We start from the raw sequence: 24,472 nt of genomic DNA on the forward strand, positions 1-24,472 counted from the left end.
AGTGGACAGTTTTCCAGGTTTGCTAGCCAATAGGAAAGTAGCCAGGAGCTCTAAAAGTCATTGTTCTCTGTGGTGCTTTTCTGCAGCATCCAGTAATAGTGCTTAGGTCCAGGTGAAGTGGTTACTTAACTTAGGACAGTGATGCATGATTATCTGAAGACAGTGATACATGTGGACTCTTTGGCACACAGCTTCACTTCAGAGGTTTTAAGATGCAGTTAAATCAGTATTCCTGAGAGCTGTGCATTTAGGTCCACGTGAAGTTTGTGCACGAGTGTGAAGACCTCAGTCTTCTTGGAGGGGAGGAAAATGTTATTTTAGCTTCTCCCTCTACTCTCACATCCAAAGGGCTGCCAATTTCTGAGCCTTCGGGGAATTCTATAGTGTGAGTTTTGGCTTTTCCCTTTGGCAGCTTGGGATTGAGTTTTCTTGGGGGTGCTTTCATTTGCACATCTTTTAGTAGGAGGCCTACTTTTACTATTAGTTTAGTAAGACTTTGGGAAGAAGATTTAAATGAGTACCTGTATTCAGTCCACCATCTTTGCCAGGAAGTCCAGGCTAGATATTCTTGGTAGATTCCAAGGTGTAAATTTGGGTGCTTTTCCCAAAGGCAAAAAATGTAAATGAGAGAGTTTAACAATCAAGCCTCATCTTCAGCAGCTTCCTCTTCTCTCACCCCTTGCATTAGAGGAGCCCTACTATATAGCTGTCTTGCTCTTACCAATTTATATTTCTGAGTTGGAATAGTTTACTTTTCTTTCCATTATGGAACAAGTTAGAACCTTGTCAGCTATGCATCTATATTTTCTTTCACCAAATGTATCGACAGCCATTATATACGATATGTATACATGAGACATATGTGAAATAATCGTAAAAGGGCAGAATATGTTAAATTCATGTAAAGTGGTATAAAAGTAATTTCAGAGTTCAAAGAGGAATAAATTATGTCAGTGTAAGAGATCAGGGATGGCTTTATGAAAGAAGTGCATTTGAGCTGAACCCCAAAATAGAGAATTGTACTTGATCGGCAGAAATAAGGAGGAAGGAGAGGGCCTTCCAGGCAGAGGGAGTGGCATAAATAACAGTAAGATGACAGGGGATGATAGCATGTTTGGAGAATGGAAAATAATCCAGTTTGGCTCGAACAAAGGACTAGTCGTAGAATACTGGATCTCAAATGGCAGTCTTCATTCCAAAGACCATGAAGTATTGTTGAAGCTGTTTGAATGAGGTGACAGGATAGAAGCCACACTTTAAGTACAGTCGTCACTTGGTATCCTCAGGGGATTTGTTCCAGGATCCCCCCCCACCCCCCAGATACCAAAATCCTCAGACGCTCAAGTCGCTTATATAAAATGACACAGTTTTCATATATAACCTACCTGTATCCTCCTGGATACTTTAAATCATCTCTAGATTACTTCTAATACCTAATACAATGTAAATGCTATATAAGTACGATAGTTGCTGGCACATGGTAAATTCAAGTTTTGCTTTTTGGAACTTTCTGGAATTTTTTTTTTCTGAATATTTTCAATATGTGCTTGGTTGAGTCCACAGATGCAGAACCCATGGATATGGAGGGCTGACTGTTTGTATAATTGTAGAATTTAGATTGCAGTTGGGAGAGACTGGAGTCAGGAATACCCTGAAGTCAAGAGACTTCAAGGAATCTCTTGAAGGAAATTAGAGCCCAAACTAGGGGGATAATAGAAAGTGATAGGAAGGAGAATATGGATAACAGAGGTTTTGAAGAGGTAGCATTAACAGGATCTTACAACCAAATATGGGTGAAAGAGGAGGAGAGAGTATTGAGGATGATTCTAAGGTTTTGAGCCTGGTTAATTGGGGAAATATTGTGCAACTAACAGAAATAAGGAATTGAAGGAGGGGCGCATTTGAGGAAATATGTTAAGTTCAATTTTGGACAGGTTAAGTTTGAGATGTTTCAGGTACCAGAATATCCAGCTAAAAATACTCCATAAGCACTTGGAAATGTGGGTCTGATGTTCAAGAGAGATGTAAGGATTAGAAATACAGATTCATGAATCATCCACATTGAGGTGATGGATAACGTAAGAGAAAATTGCTGAGGGAAAGACTAGAGAGCTTGAAGAGGTCAAGAATAGAACTTACTTTTAGAGGAAAATAAAGGAAAATCATGGGAAGATAACCAGGATAATGCAGTGTCTTAGAAGCCATCACGGAACTTCCCAAAACCCCAAAATCACTGTGGTTTAAACAAGATAGAAGTCCAGAAGTAAGGAGTCCAGGGCTAGTATGGCAGTTCATGATGGTCAAGGACCCGGTCTCCTTTTGCCGTCTCATAGTTCAGGATGACTATTCAAGTTCAAGCTATCAGCACAGGCCAGAGGAAAGGAGAGAAGAAGAGTACTTTAAAGACAGCTCTCAAAAGTTGCACATACCACTCTCACTTATAAAACCCATTGGCCAGAGCTTGGTCACATGGCTACACCTAGCCACAAAGATGAGAAATGTAGTCTGCATTCTAGGTGGCTGTGAGCCAATCTAAAAAAAAAATCCCATGACCAAGGAAGGAGAGAGTGCGTACTGGGGACAACTGGTAAACAGTTTCAAATGATACAGAAAGAGCTAGAAGGATAAAGACTAGAAAAAGGATTGGGCAATTGACCCTTGGTAAATCCTAGATGGAGAGATACTTCTCTGAGGCAATTGGGAAGAGATGAAATTATCCCCAAATTTTGACATCATGTTGAAAATAGTTCAGGAAGTTTGACCTAAACCTTCTCAGGAAATTGGTGCGATTATCCTCCAAGAGTATAGGTGCTATGGGAAACATGACGATTAGAAAAGAGTGGCAGAGGTGAGAAATCGATCTTATGGCGATGTCATAGTTTTCAAGAAGTGAATAAAAGGACTGCTGAGCCTGGTAGTCAGGCTCACGTTTGAATTCCTGTCTACCACTTCTTGGCTGGTGGCCTTGAGGAAGCCATTTAACCTCTTTAAGCCTAGTTTCGACAGGTAAAGTAGGGTTACAAATTCTTCACTCATGGCTGCTGTGACTATTAAGAAAGGACATGCTGAGCACAGTGTCCGGCACAGAAGAACTAGTACCTAATACTTGGTAGCTATTGGAAGACAGCTGAGGTAAATACATTGGTAGAGGACTCAGTCAGTTGTTTCTTGAGTATTCAGCAGGGCTCAACATTCCAGCAACTGGAGAAGAGAAAGCAAATGGTTGTGAATACCCAGTGTTGGAACTGGCAGAAGATCAAGGGAAACAGAGATGGCAAGTGTGCTATTAAATCGGGCACGGTTAAATATCATGGCCGGTTGGAAACTGATCCACGCAGAGCTGGTAATATTGAATAGGGGAGTCTGAGGGGCCAGGGGTCCAACAGCAGGCAGTGAACAGACTCTTCAGGAAGAGTTTAGGGAAATAGGGGAGCTGTCAGTTAATCAGGACCAAGTCCAGGTAGAACAGTCCTGCGTCCCAAAGCTGGGCTGTGCCCGTGGGTTCTGCCGTGGGTGGAGGTGGTTCCTGACCTGAGCATCCTCCACCGTGCTATTACACATCACCCTGAACCAAACTTGTAAGACGGCTGGACCTTCCCTGGCATTTGAGTTTTATTTTGCCTGGTTCATAGGGCCACTTAGAAGAAAGCTGTCTCCTTTGTAGAGTCGGGAGAAAGGAAACGAGACTGTTCAGTGTTAGCGTGAAGAGCAGTTTGGAAATGGTTGTAAATGAAAAATGATTATAACGATGGCAGCTTACATTAATTGAACGCATCTTATGGGCCAGCCGCGTGCCGAGTTCAGTTACACTGATTAGGTCGTTGAAAACTCAAGACAGATCTTCCGAGTAGAGGCTATTTTTATCCCTGTTTAATAGATGAGGAAGAAAAAGTTAGGCATTAGAGCTGGCCCTTAAGCTCTAGCATGGCCGAATCCAAAGCCTGTTTAACCATGAGGTTAAATCATTTCCCCTGAAGCCCTGCTACTATTCATGTTTTAATGTCACAGAGCTGGAAGGGAACTTAGGTCATTTAATCACAGATTCAACCGTACTAAATCTCAAAGCCCTAGAGAATGCATCCCAGCCGTTCATTTTTTGAAAGAGACCCAGAGAGGAAAAGTCACAAGGCTGGGGCTCCACTTTGGACCTCTTGAATCCCGGTCCAGATCTTCTTCTATTTCTCTGGTTGTCATGGACCAGAAAGGACTCTCAGTCTATTTGTCTTATCAGATCACGATCTCCAGCAAATGTCTGCATAACATACTCGGTGCCTTCTTTCTGAGGAAAGCACGGTGACCCTCCAAAAGCAGCCGTGGACTTGGGAGTTCCCTGGACGCACACAGTTTCTGATGATCACCACAGTGACTAAGCATTTGGAAGGTTCCAATCCTAAGGGAACAAAGAAAGCAGAACAAGCCCAGGAAACTGGAGTACCCAAGCCTTCTCCTCGGAGCCTGAGGATTGATTTAACGTAGCAAGTCCTCACATGAGCTGCATTTTTCAGCCCTCATTTAAATGGGCAGAGGTGACTGAAAATGTGTAAATGTTAAAATGTTATTATTCAGGGGCTTCCCTGGTGGTGCAGTGGTTGAGAGTCCGCCTGCTGATGCAGGGGACACGGGTTCGTGCCCCAGTCCGGGAAGATCCCACATGCCGCGGAGCGGCTAGGCCCGTGAGCCATGGCCGCTGAGCCTGCGCGTCCGGAGCCTGTGCTCTGCAATGGGAGAGGCTACAACAGTGAGAAGCCCGCGTACCGCAAAAAAAAAAAAAAAAAAAAAGTTATTATTCAGAAGCCCTTGATAATCCCCATGGATCATGATAGTAATTAAAATGCAGCATAGAAGACCCCTTGCTTCAGTAGGTCACAGGGTAAAAGAAAAATGCACACCCAGAATGAATAAAAATGGAAAGTCGAAGGGACTGGGAATTAGCATGCTGGGGTGTCCTAGTATTCAGTGGAGCAGCTGGCCTTGATGTATGGGGAGAGTAAGGACAGAGCCCTCCCTGTGTCCTGTTCCCTCTTTGTTTCTCTCCTAGAAGGGCAGGTTGTGAGGAGTGCTGGGGGCAGCATGGGAGGAGCGTTGGAAAAGCTGTGGAGTTCCCAGGGTGGGAGCATAGTGATTCTCAGTTGAAGGAAGACCTCGGGCCTGAGGGTTCTCTTCTGCAAGCCTGCGAGTCCACGAGCCCCTGGGCACAAGGTTCCTGTCACTGATTCTTCTAAAGTATTTCCACTTCTCTTTATGCCTGTCAAGGCCTTTCTTCTCCTTCAACACCCAGCTCAAAAATCTACCTCTTCTGAGAAGCCTCCTGGTTCAAAGTTATCACACTCTCCTTTCTGCTCACTGCACAGTGCATTTGGTTTATCCTTTTCTTAAAGCATCTATTAATCTTTGCCTTGCATTCTAGTCATTTCTTTATATGCTGCTCTCTTCCAATAGCTGGTAAGCTCATGGAGCAGAGTCCTTGTCTTCATCTTTATATCTTCAGGTGCCCCCTGAAGAGACATCGTGCACATGAGGATTGTGGGAATGGGTGGTCACAGTGACAGTTCTGGGGCCTATCTCAGTTTCTCACTTCAGCATTCTCACTGTATTACCTTCTGTCTCCTCCTTCTGCTGTCGAGAGTTATAAGGATGATGAAGGCAATGGATGTTGGTACTTGTCACGTACACTGTTGCTGACGATCCTTGTGACAAATCTGTGAGGAACAGAGAAGTAGTTGGTCTCATCTGTGAGCAGAACATGTTGTTATGGATCCTGTGTGGAGAATAATAACAGTTGTTACCATCTATTGAGAGCTGGCATGTGCCAGGCATGGTCCTAAATGCTTCACATATATAACTTAATTCTCATAACAAGCTTATGAAATAAGTACTATTAAGATCCCAAAATTATCAATGACAGTACCAGGCACAGAAAAGTTAAGTAATTTGCTCAAGATCTGGCTTTGAGGGGGGAAAAAATCTAGCTTTTGATCAGTACATTATATTGCTAACACCTTGTCCCTAAGAGACCTAATATTATCCTGACTTTACAGAAGGAAGGGACCATTGAGTAGATCTTTTCCCACTCATTGATTTGCCAAGAAATCTAACCTAGCCTTGGCTATAGTTTTTTGTGGGAAAGAGAACACCAGCTTGTTGAGATCCTGAGGTCCTTAGATCTTGACAAGCTTTTCAAATACCAAGGTGTCTTTCCTAGGGAATTGCCTGGGTAAGTTGTCTCATTATGAGCATCTCTTTCCATGATTTCTTCTACTCTGGTGGATTGTGGTTTCTCTAATGGGATTATGACCCTCAGAAATTCTTGCTCTTCACATATTTCCTCCTTCCATAAGTTCCATAAGTTCCTTCTTTCTGCCCACTTCCTTCCTCCAGCATCTGTCTGGTACTGAGCTCTTGGCATCTGTCCCTCTTTCTCCATTGATGACTGGCATGAATGCGTGGCTGTTGGACAGGGCCTTCATTGTTGGCTCCCCCAGCAGCAGTCAGAACATTCCCTGTGGCCTGGGTTCCGAGGTCCACCCAGGCAGTGTGAGCCTGGCTCACTCCCAGTTCTGTACTGGTGTTTTTCTTTTGTTGTTGGACTCCCATCTCCTCAGAAAAATTGTTAAATAAGGAGCTAGAAGCTGGTGCAAAGGAAGAGAAGCCTGTGCTCCTGTTATCAGTGCTCTCTTTCGAGTTCAGAGGCAGTCAGGGGGACCTGCACCTTGGGCCAGAATCTGGAGGAAGTCAGCCGTCAGAATATGGTCCTGGAGGTGGCGAATTTCACACCCTGGTTGACTCTCCCCATCAACCTCTCCTAGGAAGTCCCGCTGGCCCAAACCACCATTAGATGGTCATGTGGTCCCACTGTGCAGCCCCACAGGGCACTTCTTGCACGCTGTCAGTTGTCATACGTGGTGTTCATAGCCTGGAAGTCAGGGCTTCCTGAGGCCTGAGTGAAGCTGTGTGGAACTCTTATGTACTCAGCACATCTTCTTCCCTAGAGACATGATTCAGGATGTTCAGTGCTTGTTCAGTGCTCTGGACTTGACCTTTGGGGTGTGGGGTGTGTGAGTTCGGGGTGTGAAAGTCCTGAAGCAGTCAAGTATAGAGGAAGGAGATGCCAAAGTTCATACTTCTGGGCTCCTGTGGATAAGTAATCAGAGCCATAAAGTGGACTTGGCTGCCCCCTCAGCAGCCTCTGCAGAGTTGCCAAAAGCTGAGCCGACTGTGGAGACCAAACTGTTCTTCTTGAGTCGGTGGGGTGCATGGAACCATATCCCTGCTCAGACCTCAGGGCGGGGGCTCATTTGGAGAGCTGGTTGTTGGGGTCCTTCCTGAAATGCTGCCCTGGAAGAGCCAGCATTGTAGGACCCTGGCATCATGCTTGGGCAGCGAAGCGTCATGGTTATGAAGCGTGCCCCTCCTCACCTGACTGCCTTGGGGCTGCAGGCCATGATGAGGGAGGGAGGGTGCTCTGCAGGCAGCCCCGGGAGAGACACCCAGGCGGGGCTCTGCAGCACCCCAAGGGGGAAGTATGCCATCACAGTACACTGGAGACTTGGCTTCTCATCACTATCAGAACATAAAAGGGATTTTTAAGGACCATGCAGCCAACCTATTTATTTTAGATACTGAAGCCCAGCGAGATGTGATCACTGCCAAGGCCACACAGCAAGAGAGCAGAACAACAGGACCAGAGCCAGGTGCTCAGATGCCTAGGTTAGAGCCTTCTCCCCCACCACTCCAGACAAACCACAGAAGGCCTGAGGGCCTTAGATTTCTCATCTGTAAAAATAGTTGAACTTGACCCTTTGGATTCCAAGATTCTCTGCTCTCATGAACAGTTTGGGGAGCTTGGGGCAGACTAGGGAATCATTTGGTGTATATACCGTAGATTCCACTCACAAAGAAAGTAGAGTCGGGCTTCCCTGGTGGCGCAACGGTTGAGAGTCTGCCTGCCGATGCAGGGGACACGGGTTCGTGCCCCGGTCTGGGAAGATCCCACATGCCACGGAGCGGCTAGGCCCGTGAGCCATGGCCGCTGAGCCTGCGCGTCCAGAGCCTGTGCTCCACAACGGGAGAGGCCACAACAGTGAGAGGCCCACGTACCGCAAAAAAAGAAAGAAAGAAAGAAAGTAGAGTTCAATATTAGCTGTGGAATGTGAGCTAGTACTGGACACATGGTTGTCATCTGCCCTGCTGATGTGGGTTAAAATCTCTAATGGTTCTGAGTTCATGCAGGGAGAGCCCCTTGGGTGTCCCAGTGTGATACTGATATTGGACTCTGATTTGGTCAATTATTTATGCTACCTCAGGGCAGAGGTATTTGATACCTCGGGGGAGTGTACAGTAGTAGTTGGCCTCACGAGCCAGTAGTGTCAGGTTTCTGGGATGTTAGGGCCGTCTCAGGAGAACTGCACATGTCTCTTGGCATTGACAAATCAGACCATTTTGATTTCAGTGGATCTACTAAGGTTAAACTTAAACAAATAGGAGCAGCTGGGAGGCTTTGGAAGGAGTGAGATGTGTACATTCTCAAAAACAAAAACAAAAAAGAAAGAAAGAAAGGAAAGAAAGAAAAGAAAAGAAAAAGAGAGGGAAAAAAAAAAGTAGAAAAGTCTGTGCTCCCTGAGGAAGGAAGGATGAGGCGTGGAACTCTGAATCGCCCCCTTCTGAGGAAGGAAGCAGTTATTTCTCTGCTGGTTTGTTTTGTACTTTCAGTTAAGGAATTCCAGAAGTTGCAGGTTGTGGATCATGACTTCCATTTTTTTCCCTCTGTTGCTGCTTGCCAGAGGAAGGCGGGGGGGGGGGGGTGTGGGGGGCGGGTGGCTCTAAATAACACTTTGGCCTTTATGGAAATGTATCAGATGTTCCAGGAGTGAGTCTCGCTTGCTTGTGCTTGCTTGCTCTCTTTCGTGCGCACGCGTGCTCTCTCTCTCTCACTTTTGCTCTGTGTTCGCTCACTCTCTCCTCACTTCTGTCCTTTCTGTGGGATATAGTTAGCACCTCTTGTCGCCTTATATAGCAAGGTCTGGTTGTTAATGTTAACAGAAATCTAACAACAAGGAAGGCTGCCAGATAGCATTAATCAGGCCAGTGTTTGGAATTTCATAAATGCTCTGACTTTGGGTACAAATTGGACATTAAGAACAATATGAAACTGTTTTCTGCCTTCCTCTCTCCCCTTCTCTCCCTCTGCCCTCTCCCCAGCCGATCCAGCTTCTCTCTCTTTCCCTCTGTTTTTGAATTCCTCTGCTCGGCCGTGCGCTTGCTGCATTGGAACTTTGTTGGTTTTTGCCGTGTTTAATTTTGTTATTTCTCTGTCTCTCCGTCCACTCCAAGACCACAGGCGGAGCAGCGGCAGCCGGAGCCAGGACTCTGCAGAGGGGCAGGACGGGCAGGTCCCGGAGCAGTTCTCAGGTCTCCTCCACGGCTCCTCCCCAGTGTGTGAGGCGGGGCAGGACCCTTTCCAGCTGCTCCCAGCCCCTGGCCAGAGCCATCAAGAAGGGTCCCCCGCGCAGGGTGCCCGCCCCGAGGCAGGCATGCAGCTGGAGGAGACGGGCGGGCGCGTGTCTGGAGCCTCCGTGCCCCGCTTGCCGGACCGGAGTAAGAGAGTGGGCTATCCGGCTGGCCTGCCTCCCGCCCACAGCCAGACGCACCCCGAAACTTCGACGCGCACTGCATCTCCACGCCCTGGGGGTGCCGAGGAAGAAGGCGACCGGAGTGGGGCCAGAAGCCGAGCCCCTCCCACCGGCAGACCCAAAGCTGAGCTCAAACTCAGCCGCAGCTTGTCCAAGTCTGACTCTGATCTCCTGACCTGCTCACCCACGGAGGACGCTACGATGGGGAGCCGGAGCGAGTCCCTGTCCAACTGCAGCATCGGGAAGAAGAGGCTGGAGAAGTCTCCCTCCTTTGCCTCTGAGTGGGATGAGGTAAGGCCGCGTGACGTCTCGGAGAGCTGGGCTGGCTGAGCCCCCCGCGCTTCCCTGGGTGTTGACACCCAGGCCAGGATGTGGGCCAGGGCTGCCCTGCTTCCCTCGCACTTCAACCAGAGTGTTTCTGACAGCTGGGAGGGAGGCAGGTGCCAGGGAGCCAGGTCAGGGGTCTTCCTGCCTGTGTGGCAGAGGACAGGTCCACTCATGGTTAATCTGGAGGGTGGAGGCCCAGCAGAGCAGGACTGAGGGAGAGGCGGTTCCTAGAAATGATAAGCTATTTGGAAATATTTGGATCCCATAAGCCCCACTGAGGGAGCCAGGCTCACCCTGAAGATGCTTCAGAAGAGCTAGAGTGCTTCCTATGAGTTTTCAGGAGGAAGAGGGAAGATCCTGAGTTGGGGGGAGGGGGCTTTGGGAGAAGCTGCTGAAAGGGGATCAGAAGGGGGATTTTCTGTTTCCCGCTGCTCGTGATTATTCTTACTGTGTTTCCCAGGAAGACCGAACGATCTCCCCGAAGAAGCGTTCTGCCCATCCCACATTCCTGGGTTGGCCGGGCAGAGGGCTAGGTGGTTCAGGAAACAAAGAGAGATTAGTGAGGAGAAAACATTTGGAGTCTGAGGCCCAGGTTCCTTTCATAGCCATTGTTATAGAATAGTTAGAAATATGTGCCCAGATATTTTTCAGTGACCTGTGACATGTCTTCCTGGGCAGAAGAATGTGTTTCTCAAAGATGGGTAAACACGCAGGGAATGTTCAAGTACTACCCTTGAAAGCTTCTTGCTAGGAGGAAGCTGACTTTGAAGCAGGCTGGATCTGTCTCCCTGGAACATTTTCAAGACATGAATTTAGCACTTGAAGAGGAGGGGACCACTGCAGTTGGCATGTCCATTTGAACACTCTGTAGACTAAATGCCCTACCCAGCCCATCCGGATTGCAGCTGCAAAAGTTATGTAAACCAAAGCTAATCCCATTCCCAATGTGGGAACAGGGCGGGGCCGATTCCTCCAGCACTCATCTCCAGATATGATGAGGTTTAGGACTCTGTTTAGTCAGGGACAGGAAGATCCTGTGCCAGAGAAGGTCTTCACTATTTAGTAAACCAGAATTTGGTGAGCCTGTACTAGATGGCAGGCCACTTAAGAAAAATCAGTTTGTGTTCAAGAGCTCCTGGGGCCAGAGGATTACACACAGGAGAGTAGGTGTTTGTAGGAAAGTGTGCTCTACCTTTGTTTTTCAAAATGGAGTTTTACTACAGTCAAGTATAGGATAAGGCAGCTTAAGAGTAAGATAAATGCAATATTCTCTGAAATGGCAGGAGAGGTCAATAGAGAAAAACATCAGTGGGGGTGGGGTGGGCAGAGGCGAGGGGTACAAGAGTGTGGAAAGGGGCTTTAGGAAAGATCCCAGAGAAGTGGCATTGGACATGGAATTAAAGAACCAAGTGTTTTGGTTAGAACCAGATTGAAACCATAGGATGAAGAAAGGGCACTGAGGTGGAGGGAAAAGCATGAGCAAGGGTGTGGAGCTGGGAAAGCTTAGGTCATTTGGTTTCTACAGAGTGTAGAGTTTATACAGGGAGAGTAAGAAATAATGGTAGAAAGTGAAATTGAGACCAGACAGTGAGAGGACCTTGAACATGAGGCTGAGAAGTGAGTATTTGATTTGATATCAAGGCATATCTCAGAATCCTCCAAATGGGCTGGAAGACAGCTTTACCAATCTAACCATAATCTTCTTTATTGGCTCTACCCTGAGCATATCCTCCACCCCAAGAAGTCGCTGGGCGATTCTTCACGGGATATCCAGGCCCTGTTGGCATGCAGCATTTCCAGGCAGTGTTATGGGCTCCACCATTTCCTCCTGGAAAAGCAACACACAATCACCGAGGCACAGCCCAGTTTAATTGAAGTTGGCTGTTTGGGCTAATACATCAGTGGTCTCCTGACATCTTGATGAGAGGAGGTTTATATGCTGATATTTCCTTTGTGGGTAGAGATTGCAGGTGGATCCAGTGAACCCAGGGACTGTTCAAGGTCTAGGTGTCCTGGCCCAGGCTGTAGTGTGGCTAACCACCAGAAGCACTTTTGCATTTTAAATTTGAAAAAAGTAAAGGCAATTGAGGTCTTATTGGAAAGAATTCAGAAGATCAAGCTTTACTTGCGTAGTAAACATTAACAGGGCCCTTTATGTGTAACCCTTCAACATTGTTTTTGAGTCATATTATACTTGGTTTTTGTGGCTATCTCTGTCTAAAGAGAAACTTCAGGAGTGTTTCCCCCACTAGTTGGCCCTAAACGCAGGGCTTGGGCAGGCTTCTCTAGAAGCAGGCATTAGTTAACGGCTGCTCGCCACTACCCTGACCCATGCCTGAAGGCTGCTTTGCCTGTATCTTGTGCTTCACACGATTTTTTTTCTTCGTCGTTGTTAGATCCCCAGGAGGTAGGGAAAGCTGCTGTGAAGCAGCTGTGGACCAGCTCAGCTGTTCACCTTGGGGCCTGGGAGGAAGAGGAGGGCTCTGGGCCCAGGCAGCTGCGATCCCAGCACAGATGGAGTTGCGTGCAGGCTAGCCAGGCTGCTCCTGGAAGGCAGTGCAGGGTAGCACGCGGGGCTCCTCTCCCAAGTCAGCAGATCCCGCTTGGAGCCCCAGCTCCATCGCCTCTGCCTTCATGTGTGAGGCCCCAGGAAGCCTCGGTGTTGTTATCTTTATCTGTGAAACAGAGGTGGTCAAATCTGTGTTTCAGAGGTGTTTTTACCAATCAGATATGTGTTTCACTGCCCAGCACAGTGCCTAGTATGCATAAAATATTGAGTGAATGGTAGATCTTAATATTATTATTGTGCCTGCAGCTTTGGAGAAAGAGAACTGGGGCATGGAGTATCTTCAGACCTCTAAAAAGGCAGAGCTTTGGTGTGGATGGTCCAGTGGTGGAGTTCAAGCCCTTCAGCCTGTAACCTCCTGCACTAGTCTGCCCCACCCAAGACGGAAGAGCCCGCCCCGCCTGGCAAAGTAGGGCAGGCGCCCCCCCACCACCGCATTGTTCTTTGAGAAATTAATGAGCCTTTCTGCCTGGCTCCCTGAGAGAGGAGAGGTTAGAGAGCAACCTGCAGCCTCTCTACTGTTTATTGTTCCGATGTACCTTCTGCATCCGGGGCAGCAGTGGCCACTTGATTGGCTGGGTGTTTGGGATAATGATGTATAGTTGGGGAATATGCACAGTGGATGGTCACTTTGTCCACGTACAGCCTGCTCCTCATAGGTGTTATACACGGCCCTTGTCGATTGCCCTGAACCAAGGACTTCTAAAAGTTAGCCTGTTTAAGGGAAACCTCTGAGACAGTATCCACTACTGACACTTGTATTCTCCGTATTTTCTGTTAAATTTCTGGTAACAAAGAAGGAACAGTTTGCTTTTAAAAGTGCTCAGCCTAAGAGGAGCTCTAAATCCCAGCTTCAGTAGATACTTTCCATGTTCTGCAGTCAAGTCAGCGCCCTCTTTGTCTTAATGATCCCTTGGACATCATAGAAGTTAAACTGAGAAGCTTAAATAAAACTTTGAAATATATAGATAAGGAGTGTAGGTGATACATCACCTACATCTCTCTACATAGTTAACCTCTGTTAACATTTGATGTATATCCAAATTTGAGGTCTCAGTACATTTGCCGATTTATAATTTGCTTTTCTTACCTAATGGCTGCATACCGTGGCAGTGTCAGTAAGATCTGGATTCAGATCCTCATTCTAAAAAGCATAGTATTCTATCCCTGGTTATATCATAAGGTTAGTTAGTTTGTTGTTCTTTAAGCTATTCTCCGATTGTTAGACACTGTGCAGGGCATCTTCCTTCTGCCCTTCAGTGCATTCCCTACCCTCTCTACCCGCCTGTGTGCCCCAGGAGGCCGACCCATGTGGACTGCATCACTAGGCCAAGGAAATCTTGGATTGGCTGGGTCCCTTTGCTGAAGACCATCAGTCTCGTGAGAGATCCTTTCCCAGTAGCTGCTCTCTCTCTGCGTTCTGGGAACCAGCCCCTCCCCTGGACCCTCCTGGTCTGGGGCTCCTGGCTGTGACTAGCTCCCATCCCTTGTTACTCTCCATCCCCTAGGCAAACCTGTATAAATAATCCCTTTATCAAGCTCCTTCAGTTCCCCAGTTCGAATGTGCCTTCTTTTTCCTGCAGGGACCCTGAATGATATGGACATTTCTAGCATGGGTTTCTATCAACTCTAAACAACCATAGATGGCTTTGTGCTGGAGCAGTCAACATGGCTCTTGCATGTAAATTGTAAATTAATCTTCATTTGCAGATGAACCAGAAGGCATGGATATTCAGGGTGCTGGGAGGCAGGAGAATTTCATCATTTAACTCGAAGCCTTTCCCACTTCCAACTCTAAGGAAGAAACCTGTTCTCCTTCCACGGTATTGGCAGTGTCTGCAGCGTTTCAGCTGTGTGCTCCTGAATCAGTCTCCTGCGCTGCACAATGCACCCGCAGGTGTGTGTACACACACACACACACACACACACGCGGCAACAGCAATCCACATCCGAAATAAACACCTCGCAAGAAGAACAGAAATAACCTCCTGGTCAGATAGTGGTTTGAATATATAACAAGTCTAAGGGGTCAGATAAGTCTCTCACGTACCTGCCTTTGAATGGGATTGAAGCTTAGGAAAGAGAAAACCACAGAAGACTGCTTGTCTACTTGGCGTAAACATTTGAGTCATTTAGAACTTGGCTAAAGGCTTAAGTGATGTTTTGTAATCGGCTTTCATCAATTTTAAACTAGTGAGAAATGGGTGAAGTGCAGGGGCATGCTTCATATGCATTTTGTGCAAACTGAGAGTAATCTCTGGCCAGGGATTTGGGGAATGTCCTGGTTTCGTCTGAAATGGTAGCTGCAGGGACCCTTGGCCCTTGAATCTCCCCATGAGTAGGGAAGGAGCAGCAGCCAGGAGGGCACCCTTCCAGGCCAGGTCCCACACGCCTCGCCCTTTCCAGCAAGCTGTCCAGTTGGAGGCATGATGTCATCAAGAGAAACACTGATTGGTTCAACTCCACAGAGGCTTTGGTTGCTTTTAACCCTTGAGAGTCAGGTGTGCAAGAAGAATGACTTAGATGTAAAACAGAGAGATTTGGGCTTGAGTTTCCGCTGACAGTGGCTAAACTTTCCACACCACTGTTCTGCAGTTTGCATTGTTCTTTAACATGTAAACAAGCACGTAGTCCTTTCTGCTGAGCACAGCCCTCCCACTCTAAACAAGAATGTGACCCTCCTACCTCTGGGGACAGATTGGAGCCTGGAGTGTCTATTTACATTGCTTCTGGGTATATACAGTAGTCACAACTTTTATCCTAGAACCTCTACATTTCCTTTGGTTTTAAGTGGTCTGGTAAGATTGAAGGTGTTTTTGTTTTCATATTTTTAAAATAATCTCACTTATTTTATAGGCAGTCCTGAATAAACAATTTTGGCCATTCTGTCTGATAAATCCAAGTGATTTTTTTTAGCCTCGATAAAAAAAAAATATATATATATATATATATATATATATATATATATAGGCATCTCCATGGCCTTGGTGCTAACAGAAGACGCACCAGAGTGCTGTGAATAAGGTGGAGTCAGTCCTGGCTCTGCAGTTGGCCAGTGATGAGAAGGTTGGTATGTCCACCCCCACCCAAGCCTCTCCTGACCATCTCTTGATGACATCATGCCTCCCCCTGGACAGCTTGCTGGAAAGGGCGAGGCGGCTGGGACCTGCCCTGGGAGGGTGCCCTCCCGGCTGCTGCCCCTCCACTCCTCATCCCGGGCCTCTGGGACCCTGACTTTTCTCTTTCCCTTCCTCATTTTCACGCTTTTCTCTGCTTCTCCAGATTGTGTCATTGCCGCTTTTCCTATCTTTTTACTCATCTTGCTTCTTTATTTTAATCTCTTTTTTTCCCTTTGCTCACTCTCCCCTTTTCATCTGTGTTCTTTCCTATCTTTTTTTTTTTCTTTCCTGTCTTTTTACTTTCTTCCTCCTTTTCTCATTTATTTTTACTGGTGGCATCAAGGAGGGGCTTTTCTAACAGCCAGTCATTCTCAGCCTTCTCTACCAGGATTTTTCTATTATTTTCTTTCTTTAAAACATTCTTGCCAGGGTTCACCCATTTTTGTATTCTACAGAACACTTACTGCTTGTGGTGTAAGCTACCTCCCCTCCACCACCCTCCACGCCACCACCCACACTGTCTGTCCTTGGACCTTTCACAAACAGTCTGGTTCCATTTAACTGCGTCAGGACAGGCACCATCAAGTACTATGTACGATTTTGTGGTATGTGTGAAATTGCTAGCAAGGTGAGAATTTCCCTTTTCTCCTCTTTTTCGTTTCATTACATTTTGCTTTGTTAACACCAGACCAAGAGCTTGAGTGACAGTGAATGTAGGTGAATATATGAGAAGAATTTGGTCTTGATTCCAGTGCATATAAATGCTGAGAATTACAGAAAGAAACATTTTCTGGGACATTCTTTATATACTTTGGTTCTGGTTTTGTATCTCTTGCTTCTTTTTCTCTAGTCATGGCATCAGTAGGATACAGACTGAGTAATTTTATATAATTTTGGGAATAGTAGTTTATCTTATGTTATTCTAAGCAATTGTTTGAGAAACAAGTAGAGGTATTTTTCACACAATTGGAAATAATGTAAAATAGAGGTATATTTTTATCATAATTATTCATTCGTTTGACTAACTTATTGAGTACCTGCTATGTTCCAGGCACTGTTCTCAGCACTGGGGTTGAGCAGTGAACAAAACAGACAAAGTCCCCTGCCTCATGGAACTGACTTTCTAGAAGGCTAGAGGGGAAAGAGCAATAAAAGGAGACAATATGTAAAATGCATAGTGTGCTAGTTGGTGATAAGAGTGCTAATAAGAAAAATAAAGCTGAGAAGAGGCATACAGTGCGGTGGAGGCCAGGGCTGCAGTTCAGTGGGGCAGCCTGGGAAGACCCCTCTGAGAAGGAGGAGAGAGGGAGCTGGGTGGGTGTGGGCAGAGCATGAGCAGAGCTACTGGGCTGCTGCTTCTGTTTGTACACAATTATTTCTCCTGTAAGAGAAATTTAAAATTCCATTCTCTCTCTCTCTCTCTCTTTCTCTCTCTCTCTCTCTCTCTCTCTATATATATATATACACACACACACGTATACATATATATACATATATATATATAACTGAATCACTTTCTGTACACTTGAAACTAACACAACATTGTAACTCAACTATACTTCAATAAAAAATTCCATTCTACATTTACATTATCTTACAAATATACCTTATTACCTGACTGTTACCTTTAACTTCCTTTATCTTTCTCTTTAGCCACTATCGCCACCTGCTTCTTTTCTCATCTTGTTTTTTTTCCCCCTGATTTTTTTCTGTTAAGCTGTGTTGGGGACTTTTTAAACATACATACATGTGTATGTTCATACATATGTACACACATACACGTATACACACACGTATATACATACATGTATTTTTAAAGCTATTGAACTAGAATAAAATCTGAATTTCTAAGAATTTCTCAAACTTGATCATTATCCTTGTCGTCATCCTGGGCCAGGATCATCGGGTGGGTTCTGACAGAGGAGTTGGGTTCTAGGTCATTGTCTTAGGAAATACATTTCCATGGGTGCATTACATGCTCAAAGCAGAAATAAAATCTAAAAACCAGGATTATAAGGCAAAACGAAGGGAATTCAAAATGATTTAGACCAGGGCTTCCCTGGTGGCGCAGTGGTTAAGAATCTGCCTGCAAATGCAGGGGACACGGGTTCAAGCCCTGGTCCAGGAAGATCCCACATGCCGCAGAGCAGCTAAGCCCGTGCGCCTAGATCCCATGCTCCACAACAAGAGAAACCACCGTGATGAGAAGCCCGTGCACTGCAACAAAGAGCAGCCCCCGCTCGCCACAACTAGAGGAAGCCCGCGTGCAAAAAGGAAGACCCAACACGGCCAAAAATAAATAAATAAATAAATTTAAAAAAAAAATGATTTAGACCAGAAAATGGCCAGGTATCTGAAAACAGTAGCTCCTGTGAGAGGAGGACAGCTGACTAGGTGTTAAGGAGTCAGGGTAGATGAGTGCAGGTGTTGGCACCATCGTTTGGAGCACAGAATGGTGCTTGCTGATGCCCTGGAAGGCATCTTGGGGCTGATGCCCTGATTAATCTTAAATGCTTCTTCATAGGAGCCCCAAGCCCACGGGTTCCCAACAGTTAATTACAGTCAAGAGTGTGAGATACTGGTGGCCTCAGACATTCTCTGACCCTGAGTGGACTTAGGATGGTCGGTGTAGAGGGAGCTTCTGAGGTGCCAGGTACAGAGATTGTGTGTGTGTGTGTGTGTGTGTGTGTGTGTACGTACGTACGTATGTGTAGGTTCTGTGTTATTTCAGATGGTGAACTACTTACATCTGGTGTGTCCAGCTAGGGGTCAGTTGTGCCCAGGGACTGTGGTGGCCTAGTTAGTGAGTGTGTAGTGCATGCGGGGCTGGGTCTGGTTCAGGTTGACATGCCAAGCATTTTGATGCCTCTGGTCTGTCCTTGCTCCTTCCCTGTAAATCTGCCCAGGTGACCTGCTGCTGGCTGCTTCAGCCCTCATCACCTCTGGCTCACGTGGAGCCCCATGAAGTATCACTAAACACGCTGGCTTCATTACATTCTCATAGGACACTATGTTTCTATGTTTTTTCCTCCTTGAAATGAATAGACCCCAGAGAAGTTTAGTTTGCTCAGAGATGTGCTGTGTGGTCAGAGAGGCAGCTAAGTAATTACCCAGCCAGATAGCGAGGGACAGGCTTTTCATTATGTAAGACCCTAGGAAAGCAATTAATCTGGACCTCACTTGGGCTTCGTTTGGAATCCATGATCCTCAGCAACAACACAGAGCTCTTTTCTGGATGCCAGTGTTGTGCTCGTGCCCTCAGAGATGTGATCCTATTTCAGCCTGTGTTTTTATGGAACACTGCCCTCCCTGCCTAGGGTTCCTTTACTTTCCTTTGTCCTGCTTTCTTCCCCATGAATGTTCCATTTTGATGCCACCAGGGGGTAGCCAGTGGGTAAGAGGAATGCTTGTGACCTGAAGATTCTGGGCAGGGCCAAGGTGCTGAGCGCTCTTCCCCAGGCATCCTGCTCTGTCTTGCTCATGAGATTGAATGACCCCAGTCTCTGGCACCACAGGGCCCACCTGTCCATAACTCAAAGCGGCCTGTTTATCTATCTGGACAGGTGGAAAACTGCGTAAGCTCACTAGGGGCCTACAAATGACAATTTGTCTGGCAATCTGTTCTTGCCTGTCCTGATTTAAACAACTAGGAAGCTGTTGTAAACTCAGTTGAAACGGTATGTTTTGTATAAGTGTTCCAGTTCCTTTCTACTTTGGAGCTAGTTATTTTCAAGAGGACCTCCAAAAAACCAGGAGGCTGCCTTGTATCTGTTATGCATTTAGGCATGCCGTCCTGGGTTTTGATGCTGGGGAAATAGCTTTCCTCACTGACACTCAGAAGGCAGATGAGCCTGGAGAAGCTTATCTTCAGGGGCTGGCCAAACCTCTGTGCTGGCTCATAGGACAGGAGAGAACGCTGTGGATCTTGGGGTGTAGTGGCAGAGGAGAGCACGTCAAGGGTGGGGATAGCCAAACCCCAAAGTCTTGAGCTGTCTCTGTGCCCTTGGTGGGAATATTTGTCTCAACTGCCATATCCAACTGCAGATAGAAGTCTAGGCAAAGCCAACTCTGGAAATGGAATTTTTATACCCGGGGATTTTTTTTTTGAGTTATAATACCTGAATATGGCTGACATTTAAAAGGTACTGAAGAATATATAATGTTTTAGTCTCCCTCCCTCTCTGCTCCCTAGACACCCAGTTCCTATCACAAGTTTCTCAAGTATCTCTCCTACATACTCCTTGAAATATTCTGTGCATCGGTAAGCATTTCAGACACGTTGAATATTTTTCTTTCTTTTAAAAATAAATGGTGCCATGTTATACATACTACTCAGAACCTCACTTTCTTCATTTAATAGTATTTTATTGAAAATCACTCTAATTCAGTATGAAGTGTTTCCTTTTCATTTTTATACTTCGTATCCGTAGTATGGATATACTGTCATTTATCATTTCCTGTAGATGGACATTTTGGATGTTACCAAGTTTTTACTAACGTCAGCTACAAATTGGCACTCGCCATTGGCACTTGCCATCGGCACTTGCCATCTACCTCTACAAGGATTAAATCATGTGCTGCTGCAGCTGCTGACTTTCAACACCCCCTGAAAGGAGTTCAGGATGGAGAGCAGAAATGAGGCACTCTGTGCTCTGGGAAAAACTGGCACAACAGGTCTTCAGATAGTTAGATATTTTCAGGAGGCGATTTTACGAGCCCAATTTTTTTTATTTTTTTTAATTTTTTATTTTTGGCTGCTTTGGGTCTTCGTTGCTATGCGCGGACTTTCTCTAGTTGCAGCGAGCAGGGCTACACTTCGTTGCAGCGTGTGGGCTTCTTATTGCTGTGTGGAGCACGGGCTCTAGGCGTGTGGCCTTCAGTAGTTGCAACACGCGGGCTCTAGAGCGCAGGCTCAGTAGTCATGGTGCACGGGCTTAGTTGCTCTGCGGCATGTGGGATCTACCCGGACCAGGGTTCAAACCCGTGTCTCCGTGTGTTGGCAGTCAGATTCTTAACCACTGCGCCACCAGGGAAGCTCTGTGAGCCCAATTCTTGTATCTCCGCATATCTAGAAAAGCACTGAAATCCTTCATGGTGATGACGAGCAGTAAACCTTCACAAGACCAGCAGAAATCTTCTGCAAAAAAAATATGTGCTTGATTACATGTACTCCTCCTTCACTAAAATCACATATATACTGACCTTCCCCCCTACCTCTTTGGAGCAATTTCTCAGAGCTATCTGAAATACTGACACCCGGACTGTAGTCCTCATTTTGCCCCCATTAAAACTTAACTGGTGGGCTTCCCTTGTGGCGCAGTGGTTGAGAGTCCGCCTGCCGATGCAGGGGACACCGGTTCGTGCCCCGGTCCGGGAAGATCCCACATGCCGCGGAGCAGCTAGGCCCGTGAGCCATGGCCACCGAGCCTGCGCGTCTGGAGCCTGTGCTCTGCAACGGGAGAGGCCACAACTGTGAGAGGCCCGCGAACTGCAAAAAAAAAAAAAAAAAAAAAAAAACAAACTTGTAACTCTCACGTGCATCTTTTGTAGTCGACACTAATGAAAAGTAATGCTGAAATGCATATCCTTATACAAAGTTATTTTAAGATAAATTTCCAGAAGGTAAACAGGTATCTTAGAGGGTTTATGCATGTTAAATTTACTCTCATACACACAAAGAGCACCTGTTTCTCTACACCTCACCAACCTGGGGGTTGTTGGCTTTTTAATCTCTTTTTAGTTAACAGGTTAGTAATGGTATTTTAGTATAGTTTTGAAGTGGGTGTCTTTTATTAAGAGTGAGGTACTGTCTTTTCATATGCTTAAAAAAAAACCTGTTTTCTGGACTGTGCTTGTTCCTTTCTTTTCTTTGAATCGATCTCTTTTCGTTTGTAGAAGCTCTTTATGTTTGAAGAAATTGACCTTTTATCTGTGATATGAGTTTGTCTTTGTTTATGGTATTTGGAGTTTGATTGGTTGTTTTTTTTTCCAACATGCAGAAATTTAAATTTTTTATATAAATGAATCTATCAATCTTTTCTTTAATGACTTTTTCACACACACACACACACACACACACACACACACACACTGTATTTTATTTTTACAAGAGATAAATAGACTGACACCAAGCATTGTAAATGGATGACCACAACAAAAGCAGCAATGATTGCAATTACGAAACACACTCATACTATGTCATAATATTGACATTCAGCCCAGTAATCCTCTACTGTAACAGCTCCTTTACTTTGCAGTGAAAATTGATTTGTAAATTTTTGCCTCTGAGTCCTTGTGGGATTTTTTTTTTAATTCAAACAGAAAGTCACAAAAATTATAATCATCCTCATCAGTTCACTCAGTCCCATGTAATTAATTTTTTTTCATCTTCATCTTTTGTTAGCACTTTTATGAGTTCATCAGTTTTCCATTAGAGTTCTGAAAATGCTTATTCATTCAGTTCAGCAGTATAGTCAGTTACCAGAAACCTGTACTTGTCAGAGTCCTTTCCATGAATTCTTTGAAGATGAAACCCTTTTATAGGAACATATTTGCAAAAGCATCAGAATACACCCAGAACTGTCTGTAAATGACAAAAGACTTAAAAATGACCATGGTTAAAGATTTGATGCAAGTTCATAATAATGCAATTGACAAGGAAATTTAGTTATTTCTGAGATATACATTTTAAAATAATAACTAGAATTATGACTTATAACATTATACCAGAACATATAAGATTTTTAGAAATTTCATGTAATGTCTGAAACATTTATATTAATATATTTCCATACAAATAACCCAAAGAAACTTTAGTATTAGTTGGTTTTATTCTTTGTTAGTTTATACTGCAGGTTCTTATTAGTCATCAATTTTATACACATCAGTGTATACATGTCAATCCCAATCGCCCAATTCAGCACACCACCATCCCCACCCCACTGCGATTTTCCCGTCTTAGTGTCCATACATCTGTTCTCTACATCTGTGTCTCAACTTCTGCCCTGCAAACAGGCTCATCTGTACCATTTTTTTAGCTTCCACATACATGCGTTAATATACGATATTTGTTTTTCTGACTTACTTCACTCTGCATGACAGTCTCTAGATCCGTCCACATCTCAACAAATGACTCAACTTCCTTTTTATGCTGAGTAATATTCCATTGTATATATGTACCACAACTTCTTTATCCATTCATCTGTCGATGGGCATTTAGGTTGCTTCCATGACCTGGCTATTGTGAATACTGCTGCAGTGAACAATAGGGTGCATGTGTTTTTGAATTATGGTTTTCTCTGGGTATATGCCCAGTAGTGGGATTGCTGGATCATATGGTAATTCTATTTTTAGTTTTTTAAGGAACCTCCCTACTATTCTCCATAGTGGCTGTATCAATTTACATATCCACCAACAGTGCAAGAGGGCTCCCTTTTCTCCGCACCCTCTCCAGCATTTGTTGTTTGTAGATTTTCTGATGATGCCCATTCTAACTGGTGTGAGGTGATACCTCGCTGTAGTTTTGATTTGCACTTCTCTAATAATTAGTGATATTGAGCAGCTTTTCATGTGCTTCTTGGCCATCTGTATGTCTCCTTTGGAGAAATGTCTATATAGGTCTCCTGCCCATTTTTGGATTAGGTTTTTGTTTCTTTAATATTGAGCTGCATGAGCTGTTTAAATATTTTGGAGATTAATCCTTTGTCCGTTTGCAAATATTTTTTCCCATTCTGAGGGTTGTCTTTTGGTCTTGTTTATGGTTTCCTTTGCTGTGCAAAAACTGTTAAGTTTCACTATGTCCCATTTGTTTATTTTTGTTTTTATTTCCATTACTCCAAGAAGTGGATCAAAAAAGATCTTGCTGTGATTAATGTCAAAGAGTGTTCTGCCTGTGTTTTCCTCTAAGAGTTTTATACTGTCCAGTCTTACATTTCCATCTCAAATCCATTTTGAGTTTATTTTTGTGTATGGTGTTAGGGAGTGTTCTAATTTCATTCTTGTACATGTAGCTGTCCAGTTTTCCCAGCACCACTTATTGAAGAGACTGTCTTTTCTCCATTTTATATCTTTGCCTCTTTTGTCATAGTTTAGTTGACCATAGGTGCGTGGGTTTATCTGTGGGCTTTCTATCTTGTTCCATTGATCTATGTTTCTGTTTTTGTGCCAGTACAATATTTTCTTGATTACTGTAGCTTTGTAGTATAGTCTGAAGTCAGGGAGTCTGATTCCTCCAGCTCCGTTTTTTTCCCTCAAGCCTGCTTTGGCTACTCGGGGTCTTTTGTGTCTCCATACAAATTTTAAGATGATTTGTTCTAGTTCCGTAAAAAATGCCATTGGTAATTTGATAGGGATTGCATTGAATCTGTAGATTGCTTTGGGTAGTAGAGTCATTTTCACAATATTGATTCTTCCAATCCAAGAACATGGTATATCTCTCCATCTGTTGGTATCATCTTTAATTTCTTTCATCAGTGTCTTATAGTTTTCTGCATACAGGTCTTTTGTCTCCCTAGGTAGGTTTATTCCTAGGTATTTTATTCTTTTTGTGGCAATAGTAAATGGGAGTGTTTCCTTAATTTCTTTTTCAGATTTTTCATCATTAGTGTATAGGAATGCAAGCTATTTCTGTGCATTGATTTTGTATCCTGCTACTTTACCAAATTCATTGATTAGCTTTAGTAGTTTTCTGGTGGCATCTTTAGGATTCTCTATGTATAGTATCATGTCATCTGCAAACAGTGACAGTTTTACTTGCTCTTTTCCAATTTGTATTCCTTTTATTTCTTTTACTTCTCTGATTGCTGTGGCTAGGACTTCCAAAACTATGTTGA

At 44.8% G+C, this 24,472-nt stretch overlaps 1 protein-coding gene across 7 annotated transcripts in view; it reads left to right on the forward strand.

The window, feature by feature from the left end:
- ANKS1A (ankyrin repeat and sterile alpha motif domain containing 1A) overlaps window positions 1-24,472 on the forward strand; it is a 188,739-nt gene that overhangs the window by 102,827 nt on the left and 61,440 nt on the right. For all 7 annotated transcript variants that reach the window (XM_081245311.1, XM_081245312.1, XM_081245314.1 and 4 more), the window contains one exon: window positions 9,331-9,920. In XM_081245311.1, the coding sequence (XP_081101437.1) occupies window positions 9,331-9,920 (590 nt within the window). The remainder of the gene's footprint in view (window positions 1-9,330; window positions 9,921-24,472) is intronic.

The sequence above is a fragment of the Mesoplodon bidens genome, assembly GCF_964165515.1.
Source record: "Mesoplodon bidens genome assembly, chromosome: 10".
Lineage (NCBI taxonomy): Eukaryota > Metazoa > Chordata > Mammalia > Artiodactyla > Ziphiidae > Mesoplodon > Mesoplodon bidens.